Source organism: Artemia sp. Qi Xiang Cuo, chromosome 2 (genome assembly GCF_049724085.1).
Source record: "Artemia sp. Qi Xiang Cuo chromosome 2, ASM4972408v1, whole genome shotgun sequence".
NCBI lineage: Eukaryota > Metazoa > Arthropoda > Branchiopoda > Anostraca > Artemiidae > Artemia > Artemia sp. Qi Xiang Cuo.
The window spans coordinates 4,522,110-4,542,516 of record NC_142795.1 but is presented as its reverse complement, the minus strand read 5'-3'; the positions used below and the strand labels follow the sequence as shown (position 1 = coordinate 4,542,516).

Below are 20,407 nucleotides of genomic sequence, written 5' to 3'. Positions count from 1 at the left end.
TATACCCCCAGGCCATAACTTAAAACCCTAGCCCTGAGGGTTGTGGGGGAGCGTCCTCCTCAAAAACATATTTTCTATGTAAAAATCAACTACGCTGATAAAAATGGCTATCTCAAAATTTTGATTGGATGTGTTTGGGGGAATGATGGGCGTGGGGGGCCTAGTTGCCCTCCAATCATTTTCAACTATTAAAAAGGGCACTAGAACTCTCGATTTCCAATCGAATGAGCCCCCTTTGAAGTTTCTATGACGACCCCTTCCATATGAAGTGCAACTGGGAAAAAAAATAATAAAACATTGGAGCCGTATGGCCTTTACTATAGGCAACGCTACAGCGTTGCCTAGACACAAGTTTGTTGCTGAGACCAATTTGTGAGAATTTCGTAAAATAGCCTGGAAATCCACAAAATAGTGTTGGGTCAAAATCAAAACAGAGCCATTGGATTTAACATAGCCGAACACTCCACTTAAGAGAACTACAGTCCCCCATCTTGAGCAGCAAGGCAAGTCAGCTTTTCAAATGGGAAACCGTAATGCGTCTCTTTTTTCTTTCGCCCCTAGTGGGGCGCTGAAACATCATAAAGAGGTGTTTAAGGGCTCATTTGAAATAAGTTGCTGTATCTAGTGCCTGTTTTAACTGAAAAAAATATTAAAGTAAATGCAATTTTTGACAAAAAACTGTATCTTCAAAAAAAAATTTCATGTTTGTAGGGCTCTTTAGCCTGATTCCCTGTTTCTAGTTCTCTGCTAGAACATCAAGGAAACAGTCAAGGTCTTTTTTTGCGTGTGATAAATACTTCGTGGTTGCTTCCTTAGAAGTGACCTAGTTACTCACGAACCCTATTCCATAGTTACCGAGTAATGTACCTTATCTTGTCTAAGTTCCTCGTTTTCAAATAATATTTTCAGTACCTGCATATTTTATATTTCAAAGTCATTTTAAGGCAGATTTTGAAATAATTTATTTAGAAAAAAAATTTATTGATATTTTCCGTACTGTAAAGTGTTTTTTTTTAATATTAGTGGGAAATATATATTTAACGAAATGAGAATAATTCTCTTCAAGGGAGATAACAAATTCGGCAGTAAATTGGGTTTTGTCAAAAAACTTTTCTTTCACGTACTTTTATAACTTAGCTAACATAACAGCAGTCCTTTGCAGAACCTATTAGGGAGCTGAAACAGTCAAGGCAGGACTTCCACTCTCGAATCTTAAAATTCGGGGACAAGCCTTCAAAACTCGGGGAGTTTTCTGGGACAAGTTTTCAAAGATTCGGGGAATTTTTAGGTAAAAAACAAAATGGAATTTCGTTGCGATAGTTTGGGAGCCTCGGTTATAAATTGGTTATAGCATCGGTTTCAGGCTCAAGTAGGGCTTGGATCCGCGTAGTAAATCAAGCCTTTTACAGAGTAGGTTTTAGAGCCAGAGCACGGGATTGGAAACTAGAGCTGAAAAAAATTACTGCTGATATTGCGGCAAAAACTTCAAAATTCAAAAAAAAACAATAATAAAATAATGAACACATGTGAACTGTAAATGACAGTAGCAATTTTTCATTAAGTTATTAATCTCAGCAACTCATTAATATTATTTAAAAACAAATATTGTTTGCGGTTTCTAGATATGTAAATTAAATAGACAAAAGTCAACCTATAAGTATGGGGTGACATTAAAACTTAAAAAAAACAAGAACTAAATTAAACAAGTAACTTAAATTGTAAGGGAGTTTCGACTGTAATTGACACATTATTGGTTTTTCATGCTGATTCTAAGGTTTTAGGTGTTTACCTCCCCCCCGTAAAATCCCCCGCGGAAAAAAAACTGGAGAGAACCCCTCCCCCTCACAAAAAATAACCCCGCGGAAAGTACCCTCGCGGAAAATATCCTCCGCGGAAAGTACCCCCGCGGAAAATACCATCGGAAAATCCCCCCCCCCCCGGCGGAAAATACTCCCTCGACGCATACGTTTTTTTATTGTTTGTTTCTACTGTGTTTTCCTTTCTTTTGGTTACCTCATAATTACTATATAGTCATTGATTAACCCCCCACCCCTCCCACCAACCCTGCGGCCATCCATGTTTCAAACATAGTACTTATTGCAGTCTCATTTTCATATCAACCTGGACATGATAGATATAGGCTACAAATCGTATAAAAGTTACTTATTCTTTTTTTTTCACACTAACATGATTTGGCATTATTAACCAAAAGTTCGTGGTAAATAAGTCAGAAAATAATATAAAACATGACAAGAAAACTATATGAGCCTAATAACCAAATTTTTACCTTAAGCTGTAAAGGAAATTTTCTTATGAATAATATTTTTGGGGTCACTTCCTTTTAAATCCCCTATTCCCCGACCTTGTACATAGTCTATAGCTAAATTTCACCTCATTAGGAGGGGGAGGGGGTGGTGCCTTTTTGCGGTAAGAATATGGTATTTAGGGACAGTTCTCCCGATAAAATAAATTATACCACAATCTCTTTAAATTGTTTTGTTTTTATCTCATAATTAGCCTTCATACAGGGCTACTAAAATTGTTCAAGCATTAGAAGTTGTAAATGTAGGCCTAGATATTTAAACAAGTTTACTTGGCTATCCCGAATTCGAGCAGAAAATATTTTTAGGAAAATTTCCTTCGCCTAACTAACAGCTTTGCAAGACTGTAAAAAGGTCCTAGAACTGCATTTTAAAATATTACGCCCCCTGAACAAATACACGGGTGAAGGGACCAGAACAATAATTGTGAGGGGAGTACTGACCAATATAATTCTCAGGTAAAAAAAGAAAAGAACTTAAATCTTACACACCGAATTAAAGACAAAATTTAAATGGTAAGAATTCCTGGCAAAAAGATTCCTTCAATATTTTATGCTTTCAATCCTTAAGTATTAAACATTAATACAGTATGACCAAAACCAAAAATAGCGAAAGAAAACAAAATTTAAACTTATGATTCGGCTTTCAGAACAATTCTCCCTCTTTAGAAGTTCAATTTCAAAACTCAAAATCAACCGAGCGTTCAGCAATTTTAAGTAAAATTCTTGTCTAGTTTTGTCAAGATTGTCTTGACCACGAATGACATAAATGTAAGATTCTTAATAGAATTTGGAATACTGTATTCGACATGGTTTAATCTAAAATAGGAAAATGATAGTTTTGTGAAAATATGAAGAACCATCTATACTTAAATTGTATCGGTCTGGATCGTATGCAGAGTAACACAGGAGACGAAAATTAACAAACAAGAGAGTAGTGAAAAATTATGGTATGTAAAGTAATGTCTGCTAGGGATAGTCACTATAGTGGTGACACCGTGATTGGTTGAGTTTCGGGGATTTGGGGAACCAAATTTTTTTTTGGGGAGACACATAGATTTTCGGGGAGATCCCCGAAAATTCGGGGATAGTGGAAGCCCTGAGTTAAGGGCAAGTTCTAAAGGTCCATTATGTGTAGGTTAAACCCTTCAAACTTTCTTTATAGCGGATATTTAAAGTCTTCGATTTCAAATGATTTCGTTTAGAAATAAATTGAATTTTGAGGAAACTAAGTATCCAAATATAATTTTTTTTCAAATAAATTATTTATCAAGGGATTTTATTTTATACCTTACAATTTTGTTTTTTATCTATTGCAAAATATTTGTCATAAAAGTATATCTTTAAACTAGAGAAAACAGAACTCCATAAACAAAACACCAATTCAGATTTTGCTATAAGCGTCCTTTCTGTCTTCTCATGTTAAATAATTACTCAAGCAGCCCCTAAACCTGGACCGAAAACTAACGACGCACCATCGAAAATATCTCAGCACGCCAGCACCACCAAGGTTTTGGCGCGCTGGCACACCGCTGATACTGTCGGCGGTGGCGTGCTGCCGAAAATTTCTAGCGATAAATTCCATCCATATCCACATCCATTCCATCCACATGAACACTATTATCCGTCCCCAAATTTCTTTATTAAAATTATTATTGAGAACTTATTCAATAAAACTACTGTTCATCGAAAATTTTTACTAAATTATCAAATGTCATCAAAAATTTAATTTTTAAATAAGTAAAATTTCAAAACTATCAAAGCTGAATTCTCAAGGAGAAAACTAAAAAAGCGTGAAGCTACCATGAACCTCTGGAATAATCTAGGGGGAATCTGGGTGGGAATTTTCCCCTTGGGATATTTTCCGCAGGAGGAATTTTCTGTTGGGGGAATTTTCCGTAGGAGGTATTGTCCGGGGGGAATACGTTGGGGGGTATACACCAAGGGGTAATTTTCAGGGGGGTATGCTGGCTCCCGCGTTCGCCACCCCTTGTCAACCTGAAGGGCAATTAGAAAATTATTTTTTTTTACCTCGAAATGGAAGCTTTTATTTATTCGTATTTCTATAGAAAATAAATTTTTCATTCGAATGTTCTGAAAGGTAATTGGTAAACAAAACACATAGAATTACCTACTGGCTATATTTCTAACACTCTATAATGCTTTCAGTGAAGTATCAGTTAAGTTTTAGAGGAAAGAGGATAGGGTAACAGGGAGCAGCACCCTTCATAAACATGATAATACGTATTTGTTCTAAGTCTGAGTGTAGCTCTTCGCTTTCATTTGAAGAAAATGTTGTTTTAGAAGTTTAATCTTTCGCAGGAAATGGATGTCAAAATTTACTTTTCAATTTCATAATAATCTGTTGGTCATACTGATGTAAATACATGTAAATTTTTGTTGGAAACAAATGTAAAAAACAGGATCCAAAATGTACCCCCTCTCCCCCAGAATATACCCCCCGTGGCTGACTGGTCTCCAATTACTTTTGACTTATAAAAAAAGGACTACAACTCTCAATTCCTGATCGAATGAGCACCTTCCGAAATTTTTGCGACCAAGAGGTGGACCTGGGGATGAGAAAGGGACAATCCTCTTCTGAACGGAAGAAATTCTGCTCATTTTGCGGTTTAATGTTACTCTTTAATTCCATAATAACAGCATAGACCAAAAACATACCCAGAAATCAAGAGGGATTAAGTATTAATTTCACATTCAATTTTTTTGAAATTTTGTGTACCCCTACCCCGAAAAATTGTCCTCTCCCTCCCCCAAAAAAAAATATATGGCCCTGGGGATTATATATCAGTTTCTATCTCCATCCTCCCTCGTCTCACCTTTAGAACTAATTCTGTATTTATCTGAAAAATCAGTGAGAGTTGAGATCTTTTGATTTTAAAATGCACCCTTTGAGGCATCTCCCTCCATCCCCAACTACAAAACAATCGTGCTGCTCCATTTTAGAGGTTTGAAGCCCTTATATGCAAATGGTTCAAATGGTAAAACCACAAAGAATTTACCTTAAGACAGTAAAGTTTATTTAGACCTTAAGATATTTTGGTTAGTTAGGAAGGTAGGGAGATACCTCAAAGGGTGCATTTTAAAGCCAAGACATCCCAAAGCCAAGCCAAGATAAATACAGAATTAGTTCTCAGAAAAAGACAAGGAGTGGGTAGAACTGGAAATAGATTTTTAACCCCCAGGGCTGTATTCAGGACTTTTGTTTGGCGGTTTTTTTTGCAGTGGGAGGGGGTGCAAAAAACTTTAGAAACAGCATAAAAAATGTGAAATGGATACTTAATCCCTCTTGATGTCTGTGACTATTTCTGGTCTACGCTGTTATTATGAAAGCCTTTCATTTTCTCTGTAATTCAATTCCTGGGCCCATATTGGTCACATCATGGTTTTCCATACTTGACAATGCCCTTCTATCAATAAGAGTCGACGTCCTGCACAAGCAATCTTAAGCTTTTTACCTCCAACTCACTATATATTTATGCCTACAAATATTATGCACTAATGAGGAGGAGGGGTAGCCCATAATAGAAAATTAGATAGGAAGAAGTTTTTCAGCCAAAAAAGTCCACCAAAAGAAACTGAACCCAGAACATTCACCCATTAATCAGAGCCCAGTGCAATCCAGTGAGGATAAGTAGGCTATAATTTCCTCGAGGGGTGCCACTCGGGAACGTCACCGTGCAGCACCGTTCGAGAGTACGATTCTTGTGGGGCAAACTCATGAAAGACCACTTTGACACCACCATGATGCTGCGCAAGCGGGATTTTCCACCCGATCACCAGAACAGCCTGTTCTCATCAGGGCATTCATCAGGGATAATTATGTACACATATTGTATATGTATATTTAATGTCTTAATGCTACGTAATCAATAAACCAAAACTGAAAAATTTATCTAACAGCTTTAATAGTCCCTTTGTCAAATAATTCCTAAAAATACTTCTTTGCAATATATGGTATAAAGTAAGTAACTGATACGAAAAATGCTTTTCCGCTATTATATTTCTTTACAGGGAGGTCTGAATGCATGAATCTCATTGTTAGGAGTGAAAAAATAGTAGAAAAGCTGCAGATCTCTTCCATAACTCCGTATACAAAAAAAATACAATTTAAGGTAATGATAAGCATCTAAAGTTTTTTAAAGGCTATAAATCCTTGCGATAAGGGCGCGAATGACTAAACCCACTGAAAAGACAGCAAAGAAACCATTTACGATTTGAAAATTGTATGGCTTTACAAAGGTAACAGTTTAAAACTTAGAGAAACGCTAAATTATAAGCTTTTTAAAGGGATAAAATAAAAGGAAGCTTGCTATTCAAATAAATTTTATTGTATTTAAATAAACAAGGAGAGTTCGGCCAACCATCTAAGTCTAAACGAAAAGCAGGGCACTCGCGGTTGGGGTGGGACAATGTCGTAAAGATAGATTTAAGGGAAATGAGAGCTTCCTGAGAGGGTGTAAAAACGGAGGCTTTGAATAGATTGGGATAGAGAAGGAGTGTACGTAGCGGTGCTGGCCTCAGATTGCTTGGTGCTGCGGTGAGTTGTTGTCAGTATTAGTAGTAGAATTTAATAAACAAAGAAAGTTTCTTAATTCAAACTGTATAATCCTTGTAATAAGAGAAGATATGACCATAAAAGTAAAAATAACAAGCCTATATCTGTTTTTTAGGTATTATTTTTATGTTGAACAGGTTCAGTGGTACATTCAGGGTGGCGTGGGGGTGGGAAAAAAGTCACGTGCCACCACCTCAGACGGCTTAAAGCTGCACTTATTGTAGGGGCAAAAGAGCGAAAATTCTGATGAGACCCCAGATCTGGCTGGCTACCAAAAAAAACTTAACAAAATGCACAGAAGATTTGTTTACATACATTTTCGTTACTTTTATATGAGTAAAAACTTAAGGGAGGAGGTTAAAATCCAGTGCCCACCAAAACCCCTACCCTCCCCCCCCTCCACCCCAGAACCAAAAGAACAAAAAGTGGCATTAAACTCAACCCTTTAGAACTTGTATTGTGTAATTGTTCTCTGGTCACTGTTACGATCTCTTCAAATTTCAGCTAGGAATTGCCAAAAATACTTTAATCAGAAATATTTTTAAGTTGTTGAATGTTTCCACTTTAAACAGTTTCTACCACAGTTTATATAATTAGCAGTATGATCTTTCCCTATCTCACCCATTATAAAAACCCGGACCGAGGTGCGAGTGCTCCAGAGAACGTATAAACATAAGCGGCATTAGATCTTTTCACGGGTAGACAAAGAATAATCACCTACGGAACAAATACTGACAAAACCACTTGGCCGGCTAACCAATAAGTGGACAATAAGTGCACAAATAAGTTGGAGGAGCTTTTTGTTCGCACCGAGAATGAAGAGCCAGAAATTATCTGCGATAAACTTACTGCTAATTCTATAAACTTTGGTTTCTACTGAATGTGTGTTGGAAGGAAAATAAAGTTATCTAAATAGTAAAACAAAAACTATCTGCTACACTATGATGAAAGAGCTTAATTCAACTTGCACAAAAAGAATTCAACTAGCAGAAAAAGATTATATTAAACGTTAAGTTAAAATCTTCCATTTATCGCCCAAAATAAATTCGTCTAGTGCAACCTCTCTACTTAAGCTGCCTTCATGTACTACTACTACTACTAACAACTCATCGCAGCACCAAGCCGCCTGAGGCCAACACAGCTACGCACGCTCCTCCTCCACCCCAATCTATTCAAACCCTCCCTTTTACGCCCGCCCATGAAGTTCCCATTTCATTTAAATCTTTCTTTATGACGTCCTCCCACCCCAGACGGGGACGACCTGTTTTCCGTTTAGCCCTAGACGGTTGGCCGAAAAGAACAATCTTCGGCAATCTGTCATCCTTCATCAGCACAACATGCCCCAACCACCTCAACCTTTCTTTCATTATAGACCTAGAAAGCGGTATTGAACCACATTTTTCGTATAGCCTATTGTTTGAAATACGGTCAGTCAGCCGGGTACCCAGAACAATCCTTAAGCAATTTCTCTGGAAAACATCTAGCAAATCTTCATCCGCTTTTCGTAGCGTCCATGCTTCAGAGCCATATTTGAACACTGTCATCACTGTAGCTTTTAATATTGTAATCTTGGTTTGCAGACTTATCTTCCTATTCTTCCAGACTTTTTTTAACTGTGAAAAAACACCCTGAGCCTTGGCTATTCTATTTTTAACATGTTCACTGCTCCCATCATCTTTACTACTAATACTACCAATAATACTGCCTTCATGTGTCCCTTTGAATTATCCCTTTTTGGACCAAGTCTTACCTGTGCACCAGTAAGAATGGTTAGTGTCAGCAGCAGCCCCTATCCAGAAAAATTGTGAGTACTTCATTTTGATTTTTTTCCTTCCCCAAATTTATTGAAAAAACAGTAAATCGAAATTTAATTTATATATATATACTTTCAATTACCTCTTTCAATTAAGCCATCGTTTAAATCAAATACCGTTAAAATCAACCCCTTTCAACTCAACCCCGTGTGCTGCAACCCCATGCAACTTAACCCCCCTTCAACGCAACTCCCGTCAAACTCGACGTCAATGCAACTCAACCCTCCTTCAACTCATCCCCCGTGCACTTGAAATTTAATTTATATATATATATATATACTTCAGTATAGCTGTGTCAGCAGTCGTAATTTATAAAAGTGTTATTAACTGGGACTTAAAATTTTTATGTTTTCTTTCAGTTGGTCTTTCACCATTTCCATTCCACTTGGGGAATATACTTCTTCATTCTGTTGCGACAGCCCTGGTTGCAGTATTGGCACGGAAAGTGCTTCGTAACGACACTGGCACATACTTCGCAAGTTTGATCTTTGCATCTCATCCAATCCACTGGTAATCCTTTTTTAAGTACTTAACCCAAAACAATTAGGTACTTAATCCAATTAAATAATCTTTATTGAAAGCTTGGGTGTGGTTGTGGGAGTGACGCTGAGCAGGGCTACCTAGAAAACTTGATATCCCACAGAAAAAGTTAAAAATCAAATACAAAGCTAGATTTTGACAGAACATAGCACATTTATCTGGGCCCTTCCTCGTGGTTTGTCGATTGTTCCTGAAAAAAAAAAACACAACAAAGACAGAACACACAACTGGCCCCTTCCTCGTGGTTTGTCGATTGTTCCTGTAGAAAACAGAACACAGAACACAGAACTGGCCCCTTCCTCGTGGTTTGTCGATTGTTCCTGTAGAAAACAGAACACAGAACACAGACAGAACACAGAACTGGCCCCTTCCTTGTTGTTTGTCGATTGTTCCTGTAGAAAATAGAACACAGAACACAGACAGAACACAGAACTGGCCCCTTCCTCGTGGTTTGTCGATTGTTCCTGTAGAAAAAATCTGCAGCTACTACCGTGATTTATAACAAAATTTTTAACACTATGAAAGGCAAAAACAGAACAAAACTCAAAATCTATTCCCTTATGGGGACGCTAAAAATATCCCCATTAAATAAATTAGGTACTTTCTGGAATGAGACACATATTTTGAAAAACATAATGTAGTTGATGAAGTTCAACTTGTTCATGGTAAAGAATAAACTTTTTAGTTAAACGAAGATTTGAAAAGAAAAGGAGGCTGGAAAGGGTGCTACCTTGATGAGATTGAACATGGTGTGGGAATCTAGTGGGGGTGTTTTAACTCCCTATTTACCAAAATTTTGTATATTAGTGTTTTTCTTAATAAGGATATCACAAACACGTGTTTCTTTCACTAGAGATCGAGCTACAAGTTATAGAAATTGGGGAGAGAGCTCATTCAAACGAAAACTTGAAGTTTTATTGACATTGTAAGCAACAAAAATGATTACACAAAGTCATTTGAGGCTAACACAGCTTCGCATGCTCTCCCTTCACCCGAAACTCGTCAGAGCTTCACTCTTTTCTTTTCCCATAAAGTTCATGCTTCCTGGCAATATTTAATTACAGTCTTCTCTCATTCCCCCCGAAAACTTCTGGGTTTCTTTTGGCCTATGTCAGATAATAATAAATAAAAAAAAATTAACTCGTTTTCAAAATAGGGTAAAAAAAACTTTCTCGACAATCTGAGGGTGCCAAACAAATTGGGCTCTACATAACATAGATATCGAATTGATCAAATTGATATCAAAAGATATCAAAAGCTGTAAATAAAACAATGCGGTGAGTTTTACACGACTTAAAAAGATCAAGTTGTGCAAAGCCCAATCCATTTCGCGACCGTTGTTGTCACTTGCATTCTTAGATTCTCGAGAAAGAAAAAATTACTTTTTATTCCATTTTGAAAACAATTAAAATTTTTGTTAAGTTATTATTTTCGGCTCTTCAGTCTTCTTAAAAACAATAAAATAATGGTGCTTGTTTTATACTTTTTGTTGTGCCCATCCGCCTGTTTATGTTGTTTTATTTGAGGAAGGGGGAGTATACAAAAGGGGGCAATTTTGATATGTTGCAGTATCGCAGTGTTATCAGAAGTATTAATACTGTTGATATTTTTTACTGTTTTTTTTTTCATTTATCTGTTTTTTAATTGAAAGATATATATTTGACAAAAGAAAAAAAGCAACAAAAAAGTTAATGGTTAGAGAAAAAAGAGATAAAGTTCAGTAGGGTTTTAATTATGCATTTTTGAGCACAACAAGCGCATTTAATGGGCATGTGCAGGTTTTAATGTACTGATTGCTTATGAAAACATTTAGGCACATATTTTTATTGGTAAAAAGAAAATAGGCATCAATAAGCCCCTCTGCTTTTGAGGCTGTGTGAAAAATACTTTTTATTCCAAATACAGCCTTCCAATACAGTCTATAGTAACGGTTCATTTCTTAGGGACTGTACGTGTGTTTAGAGACAAATGGTATACCACACACCAGCGTGTCCTACAGAAACGTACTTTTAATAGCTCCCCGAATTTTTGCTCGATAACATCTGGATTATAGTATAAGTACATATGAACAGTAGCGAAAATTGTTGACACATATCAGTCTAGACCTCTCTTCATGGCTCCGCCTCTTCGCGCAGTGACAAATATTTAGCGCATTACGTATCCTAGGATCTGACTGAATGAACTGAAACTAATGCTGTGACGTGCTGGGAACTTCCCGACAAGTCCTTCGATACGAAGTGCCCTGGTCTAAGACTAAGAAACCAAAAAAAAAATAAAAATAAAAATACATTGTGCCCACACCGTTATTGAATTAGGCAGTGCTATTGCACTGCCTATGATTAGCCTACATTCAGATCTCTTAGACAAAGGCTATGATTTTAATTTTAAAATGTTTTACCATGCTGAAGAAGCAACAAACCCCTCAATGTTTGGACCTTGTCAGAACTACAATCGACTTGACTTTTCCAAGTGAATAGTAGTCAATATCCGTAATTCAGGGTGTGGATGTACTGTGTGTGTGTGTTTAAAAAGACATTATTTCATATCATGTGACAGGGAGATGGGAGCTCCATTCATGACTAGGACAAAATATGATTCAGAACCTCTATTACAAAGGCTACTTGATGAAATTTATGAGCACTGTATTCAAATTGAAGGTACAATATCCATATCGTAATTATTAAAGATTCATAGTAATGAAAGCATATACGAAATAAGATGCGAAAGACTAAATACGAATAAATTTTCTTTTCCTCTGTTCTGGAATAACAGAAAAGTCTTTTTTCCTCGACCAAGATTAATTTTCTAAATTGACATTTTTTTTTTTTTATCGAACGCCTTATTAAACCTAATCAATAATAAATTTCCAAACAAGGATCCTCATCAGAGTTCATTCAAAAGCCCTTGGTTAGAAGTATATGCTTCGTTTCCTTCGACCTGCTTTCTGTTGCATATTCTGATTGGAAAGCTTCTGCCATTCTGATTTCCTTATTGATAAGTTCTCTTAGGAATTTCAAAGAGATTCGAAAGCTAGGCTGAAAATTGGTCAACATCTGTTCCCAGTTGGACAAGCTGGAGGGATGAAATTCTTCTTGATTTAGTCTCGTTGACAAAGCCACTGACCTATTTACGCTGTTTGTGATATGTTTATATTCTTGATTTGTGATAGAATTTGTTTACCTAGAGGGAACTTTGAAGTGTATAGAGGCTTTATTGATGGCAGAAATTGTAGCAGCTGTTAAATGTGAATGTTTATAGCATAGCATTCATTAAATTTGAACGTTTAAACCTTGAGGTAATGAAACAGTAATTTAGATCATTTGTTTTTCTTTTATCATCAGACATATTAATAATTGAAAGAATCTAAGAAAAGTAATAATTCAAATTAACTTAAACACGGATAAATATATTTTCAGCTTGAGACGCCTGGACAACTGTAACTATAGCTCTAATCCTGTTATTCAATGATAAATCATAAACGGAACATGGAAGAAGAATTTTGTCCTCCCTTGACAAGAGACAGTCTATTATTATCTTTATATTTAAGAAAAAACTTAAAAGAAAATTCAAAAAACTAAAAGAATTTCCTTATTTGTGTAACACCTGTGAAAACCAAAGAAGACACAATAAAGAAGGCTTCAGAACGGGGATGAACAGGCTTCAGAACGGAGAAGGACCATTAGGAGACTATACAAGCGCTTTTCGGCTTCTCCATAGCCTTTGAGTCGGCAATTCGTGACACCATTTGGATCACATTGAGGGAAGATGGAATCTGTGGTAAAATTTTTTGCCTTATCCAGGGGAAATATGCTGGCAAGAATGTTCATATTCGTGCTGATGGAAGTTTCTCTTCACTTAAGACAAGGAAGAGTCTTAACCTGTGGAAGAGTCTTGTTTCTAAGTCTTCGGAGCTTTGTGATTGTCAAGGTCATTAAGAATTTTAGGTATATTAAACGCCTATGTGTGTAGATAGCCTCCTCCTTCTCTTTAAAACAACCAGATTTGGATGACAATACTAACCTTCTTGCGAAGCCAGTCAAAGCAGCAAACTCCATAGTCGAAGCCCAATCAAGTAGGATAAAATTCGGTATTCTCCATTGATATTTTGTCAGTATTCAGAAAAAATCAGCAATTAAACACTAAGGTATCTTCAGCCTAGGCTGTTTTTTATTCAGTAAGAGCTTTCTTCAGTCTGGAGTGGTTTCCTAAGTCAGGAGAAATAAACGTAAAGGAAACACAAATTTACTGCATTACCAAACTGCGTATTGTTGACAAAATGTGGGTATTCGGTTAGATTTTGTGGTTACCAAGCTTGGCCATTAAACGCCTAGGAAGCTCGGGGCCTGGGTGTCTTCCAAAAATATGCTCAACATATTTTGAAGATGAGGCAATCAGAATGTATCAAGAATGAAAATATCCAAAATAGAGGTAAAATCAACCGCTTGCGTTCAACATCACTATATCCGACGCCTTCAGGTTCGACATTGTATTACCAACGCCCTGCCAGGATGATATCAAAACACACTTCACACTGCACACAAAGCACACTTCGGAACCATGATGGAGGAGAGCAGACATGGGTTGAAATTAGAACCTCGCAATCAAATAGTTCGTGGTAACGAACTGTAAGCAAGGAGCGACCCGGCTCAATAGTAATCGAAACCCTAAAAAAGGATTTTTGATACTAATAGATACATAAAAAAATCAAATTTTTATGCTGATTTGAAATATATATCTCATCAAATTTTTATCTTACCCATCAAAATTTACGCACCTGACAAAATATGCCTTATTTTCGATAAAAGGGGGAAACACCCCCTAGAGTCATAGAACATCACACCATCAGATTCAGTCTATCAAAGAACCCTAATGTAGAGGTTTCAAGCTCCTGTCTGCAAAAATGAGGAATTTTGTATTTTTTGCCAGAAGAAAGATCACGGATGCGTTTTTATTTGTTTGTTTTTTTTTTTGTTTTTTTTTTTAAGAGGTGATCGCATCGACGCAGTGATCCTAGAATATCGTGAAGTGGCTCATTCGAACGAAAATTGAAAGTTCTAGCTCCATTTTTAAGTGACCAAAAAATGAAGGGCAACTAGGCCCCCTCCCACGCTCATTTTTTCCCAAAGTCACCCGATCAAAATTTTGAGATAGCCATTTTGTTCAGCATGGTCGAAAAAAATATAATAACTATGTCTTTGAGGATGACTTAATCCCCCACAGTCCCCAGGGGAAGGGCTGCAAGTTATAGATTTTGCCCAATGTTTACATATAGTTTTGGTTATTGGGAAGTACGTATACAGACGTTTTCAGGGGGAATTTTTCTTTTAGTGGGGGAAGGATGGATCGGGGGCTCCGTAGGAGGATCTTTCCATGGAGAAAGTTTTGATGGGGTAAAGGACATTGGCCTGATTTTCCAGCATTATAAAAAAAATCAGAAATTAAATACAAAAAACAAGCGTTCAAATGAAAAACTTTTCAACTGAAAACTTTTCAACATCAAAACTTAAAACGAACAGAAACTATTACGTATGTGATTGGGTTCTCCCCCTAGTCAATACCTCACTCTTTACGCTAAAGTTTTTTAGTACTTTCATAAGAGATATTTATTCTAATTCACGACCTTTGTGATTAAGGAATCATTCTTAACAAATTGGAAAAAAATTCAAACTTTAGCGTAAAGAGCGAGGTATTGACTAGGGGGGCGAACCCCCCTAATATAGGAATAAAAATATAAGAATATAGAAGTTTGTTACGTATATTTATTACTAATAAAAACGTTCGTAAATAAAATTAAACAACTTTAGAGAAAGCCATTTAGCCAAAAAAGTAAAATTATTATGCAAATTTCGTTTTAATTATTCATGTACGGTGAGCCAAAATCAAAACCTGCATTAGTTCAGAAATTAAATAAAAAAATAAGTTTTTTTTAAGTGAAAGTAAGGAGCGACTATAAATCTCAACACCTCGCTCTTTACGCTAAATGTTTGTTTTGTTTTAAAAATAGAGTTGTGAGAAAGAGTCAAACTTTAGCGTAAATATCAAGGCGTTGAGGAGGAGACAGTCCCTTTCATATACGGAATAATTTCTGTTCGAAGTTTAAATGTCGCTCCTTGCTTTCAGTTAAAAAAAGGTGTTTTTTTTATCAGCTATTAAGTCCGAACTGGAACCAGTTTTAGGGAATAAAAATTAGATTCAAGACCCATTACTGATTATCAAACTAAAAACTATGGACATAACCACTTAAAATACCACAAAAATAGAATGCCACGACAAGCCAAGGACATAAACATGGATCTAAAAGTATTGAAGCAATTCAGAGACCTTTATCAGCAGCTTCTTCATGAAGAATTCTCATTGAGATTACCAATCGTAATGATAAAACAAACATTACTGGATAAATAACATATGCCTATTTTAGAGACTACTAGCTAAATATGTTTTTAAATATAAAATGCCGATTTTATATATATTATATATATATATTTTTTTAAATTTTATATATATTTTATATATATTTTTCAAATATAAAATCCAATACAGCAGCTCAGAACACATTACAGACCAAACACTAAGTAAACTCGGCAAAACTCTAAATATGTTAGCCACTGGAATATCGGTGTAATATAAACAAACATTTTCTTTTTTGCTTTCTTCCATTGTTCTTTTTTTTCAAAAATCTATCTGATGCCAAATTATTTATTTAAATATGTATTCTGTTCACAAATTTGATTTAAAATTCAGCTTCAAATTTTGTATTGACCCAACCAGCATTATAGATCAGCGCCAACTTTGGATAGGGCATTTTTCTTTTTTCGTGTTCTCCATTAGTTAAAACAAAATATGGCTCAGTTTAGGATCTTTAAGATGGTGATTATGCTTGTGATGTGCCACAAATTAAATTCAGGCCTTTAAATCTGAAAGAATTAATCCTTTCGCATTGACCACTCACAATGACTATCATCACTGCGACCACTGAAAGTTTGATCACATTGTTTATGCCAAAATTTCGAAAATACATGAAGTTGTAAACAATAAATAGAACAAGAGGGAATTTTTTTGTATACAAGACAGTGGAACACAATTTTTAAATGAATATTTCGACCTTATATCCAAGGGTCGTCCTCAGCAAAACAAACAAAGAAAAAAACAACATAAAAGAAATTTACATTAAAATTCGATGATTAAAACTGAATTTCTTTTTATTTATTTTCAAAACACCGCTAATATCATTACTTCAAGGAAGTTCAGCGAGGACTGGTACACCAAGCGAAGGGGAAAAAGAACAATTCATTCAAATGGAATAAAAATACTTACAGACAAGCTTATAAAGCTAATTTCGCCTTCTCGCCTTTTACTTATTGTTTATCAAACAGTTCGTGGTAACGAACTGTAAGTAAGTAGCGACCTGGCTCAATGGTAACCGAAACTCTAGGAAACGGAATTTCGCTACCAATAGATACATCAAAAGAATCAGATTTTAATTCTGATTTCAAATATATAAGTTTCATATATATTCCTACACATCAAAAGTTACGCGCCTGAGAAAATTTGGCTGCTTTTCGAAAAAGGAGGAAAGACCCCCTAAAAGCTACAAAACCTTAATGAAAATCATACCATCATATTCAGCGTGTCAGAGAACCATACTGTTGAGATTTCAAGCTCCTATCTACAAAAATGTGGAATTTTGCATTTTTTTGCCAGAAGAAAGATCACGGATGCGTGTTTATTTGTTTTTTTTTGTTTTTTTTGTTTTTTTTTCCAGGGGCGATCGTATCAACTCAGTGGTCCTAGAATATCGTGGGAGGGCTCCTTGTAACGAAAATTAAGAGTTCTAGTGTCCTTTTTAAGTAACCAAAAAAATGGAGGGCACCTAGGCCCCTCCCACGCTCATTTTTTCCCAAAGTCACCCGATCAGAATTTTGAGATAGCCATTTTGTTCAGCATGGCTGTAAATATGATAATTATGTCTTTTAGGATGACTTAATCCCCCGAAGTCCCCGGGGGGAGGGCTGAAAGTTATGAACTTTCCCCAATGTTAACATATAGTATTGGTTATTGGGAAATATACAGACGTTTTCAGGGGGGATTTTTTCTGGCAGGTAGGGGGGTTCGGGGCGGGTGTTATATGGGAGGATCTTTCCATGAAGGAAGTTTTCATGGGGAAAGGGACATTGTTATGAAGGGGGCGCCGGATTTCCCAGCATTATTAAAAAAAAACAGAAATTATATAAAAAAACAAGTTTTTCAACTGAAAGTAAGGAGCAACATCAAAACTTAAAGCGACAGAAAACATTACGTATATGATTGGGTTCACCCTTAGTCAATACCTCGCTCTTTAAGCCAAAGATCTTTTTGTACTTTCATAAGAGCTATTTATTCTAATTAACGGCATTTGTGATTAAGAGGTCAATTTTAAAAAATTGGAACAAAATTCGAACTTAGCTTAAAAAGCAAGGTATTGACTAGGGGGGAACCTTCTAATATGCGTATTAAAAATATATGAATATAGAAGTTCGTTACGTCGGTTAATTCGTAAGTTACGTATATTTATTACTGATAAATACGTTCGTAAATAAAATTAAACAAGTTTCGAGAAAGCCATTTAAACAAATAAAATTAAAATTAATATTCAATTTTTTTTTTAATTATTCATGTACGGTGAGCCGAAATCAAAACCTGCATTAATTCAAAAACGTTCAAAAATAAAATAAAAAAAAAAACAAGTTTTTAAAACTGAAAGTAAGGAACGACGTTAAAACTTAAAACGAACAGAAAGTATTCCGTATATGAAAGGGGCTGTCCCCTCCTCAACGCCTCACTCTTTGCGTTAAAGTTTGACTTTCTCACAATCCTATTTTTTAACAATGAAAAACTTTAGCGTAAAGAGCGAGGCGTTGAGGAGGGGACGGCTCCTTTCATATACGGAACAATTTCTGTTCGTTTTAAATTTTAACGTCGTTCCTTACTTTCAGTTAAAAAAAAAATTTGTTTTTTTATTTAATGATGGAAAGGCAGTGTGGTCTTCGTCGCTATTTACATGAAGTTTGGCTGCTTAGCTTTCAACCAGATGAATTAAACTGAAATGCTTGCAATTATTATACAATCTCAGTTTTAGGATATATCAAACAGTTCGTGGTAACGAACTGTAAGTAAGGAGCGACCCGGCTCAATGGTAACCGAAACTCTAGAAAACGGGTATACCAATAGATATATCAAAAGAATCAGATTTCAATGCTGATTTCAAATATATAATTTTCATCAAGTTTAGTGCTACCCATCAATAGTTACGGGCCTGAGAAAATTTGCCTGATTTTCGAAAAAAGAGGCAAACACCCCCTAAAAGTTATAGAACCTTAATGAAAATCACACCATCATATTCAGCGTACCAGAGAACCCTACTGTAGAGGTTTCAAGCTCCTATCTACAAAAATGTCGAATTTTACATTTTTTGCCAGAAGAAAGATCACGGATGCGTGTTTATTTGTTTGTTTGTTTTTTTGTTTTTTTTTCCCAGGGGTGATCGTATCGACCCATTGGTCCTAGAATATCGTGGGAGGGCTCATTGGAACGAAAATTAAAAGTTCTAGTTCCCTTTTTAAGTGACCGAAAAAAATGGAGGGCAACTAGGCCCCCTCCCACGCTTATTGTTTTCCCAAAGTCACCCGATCAAAATTTTGAGATAGGCATTTTGTTCAGCATGGTCAAAAATATGATAAATATGTCTTTTAGGATGACTTAATCCCTATGAACTTTACCCAATGTTAACATATAGTATTGGTTATTCGGAAGTATACAGAAGTTTTAAGGAGGTTTTTTTTCTGCTATTGGGAGGAATGGTTGGTCGGGGGTGAGGAGTGAAACACGTTCAGGTACGGTCTTGGTAATGGTTTCAAGACCAATTCCATGGCTTTAGTACCAGAATTGCCAGCCGTATTTATTTGGTATTTGGACGTATACAACCATTTTCAGGAAGGATTTTTTTCTGGAGGGGGGCTAGAGGAGGGAGTGACTCTGGAGAATATTTCCGTGGAGGATGTTTCTTGGGGGTAAGGGAAATTTCTATGAAGGGGGCGCCGGATTTCCAAGCATTATTTAAAAAACGATCAGAAATTAAATAAAAAAAAAACCAAGTTTTTTCAAATGAAATGTAAGAAGTAATATTAGAACTTAAAACGAACAGAATTATAACAGAAATAGTATGTGAGGGGCTTCTCCCCCAATTCAATACCTCGCTCTTTACGCTACAGTTTTTTTTAGTGCTTTCAAAAGAGCTATCTATTCTAATTAAACGGCCTTTGTGATTCAGGGGTTTGTGAATAAATTTTTTTTTTAACTTTTAAAGTAAAGAGCGTGGTATTGATTAAGGGGAGAACCCCTTCATATACGTAATAACATATACGTAATAAAAAAAACAATAAAAAAAAACAAGCGATACGGCTCAATAGTAATCGAAACTTTTAAAAACGGAATTTTGATGTCAATAAATGTATCAAAAGAATGTGTTTATAATGCTGATTCTAAATATATAAATTTTATTAAGTTTAGTATTACTCATCAAATGCTACGAGCCTGAGAAAATTTAATCGATTTTTTAAAGAGGGGGAAACATCCCCTACAAGTGAAAGAATTTTAATGAAAATCACACCGTCAGATTCAGCGTATCAGAAAACCCTATTACATAGGTTTCAAGCTCGTATCTGCAAAAATCTGCAACTTTGTATTTTTTGCCAGAAGAAAAATATACGAATATAAAAGTTAGTTACGTAAGTTAATTTGTAAAGACATCCATTTAGCAAAAGAAAAGTAAAATTTTTATGAAAATAAAAGCTGCATTAACTAAAAAACGATCATATATTAAATAAAAAAAACAAGTTTTTTAAGCTGAAAGTAAGTAGCTAAAAACAAACATAAAAAGGACAAGACCGGCGTCCTTAGCAGCCCGCGGCGGGCCCCGCCTCCCCGCCTTTATAATTCCTATCAAAGTTTACGCGTTCAAAACCATACAACTTTTTAAACAATAAAAAAAATTTACTTCCATCGCAAGTAAGAGAGGATTAACCCGCCCCTGTACACATAGGACGGATTTATTTTAATTTTTAGTTTTAATGTCGCTCCTTACTTTCAGTTTAAAAAACTTGTTTTTTTATTTAATTTAAA

At 35.7% G+C, this 20,407-nt stretch overlaps 1 protein-coding gene across 1 annotated transcript in view; it reads left to right on the top strand.

Moving 5' to 3' along the window:
* LOC148954821 (protein O-mannosyl-transferase TMTC2-like) overlaps positions 1-20,407 on the top strand; it is a 261,000-nt gene that overhangs the window by 29,070 nt on the left and 211,523 nt on the right. The window contains exon 3 of the mRNA XM_089105236.1: positions 9,070-9,220. Within this exon, the coding sequence (XP_088961362.1) occupies positions 9,070-9,220 (151 nt within the window). The remainder of the gene's footprint in view (positions 1-9,069; positions 9,221-20,407) is intronic.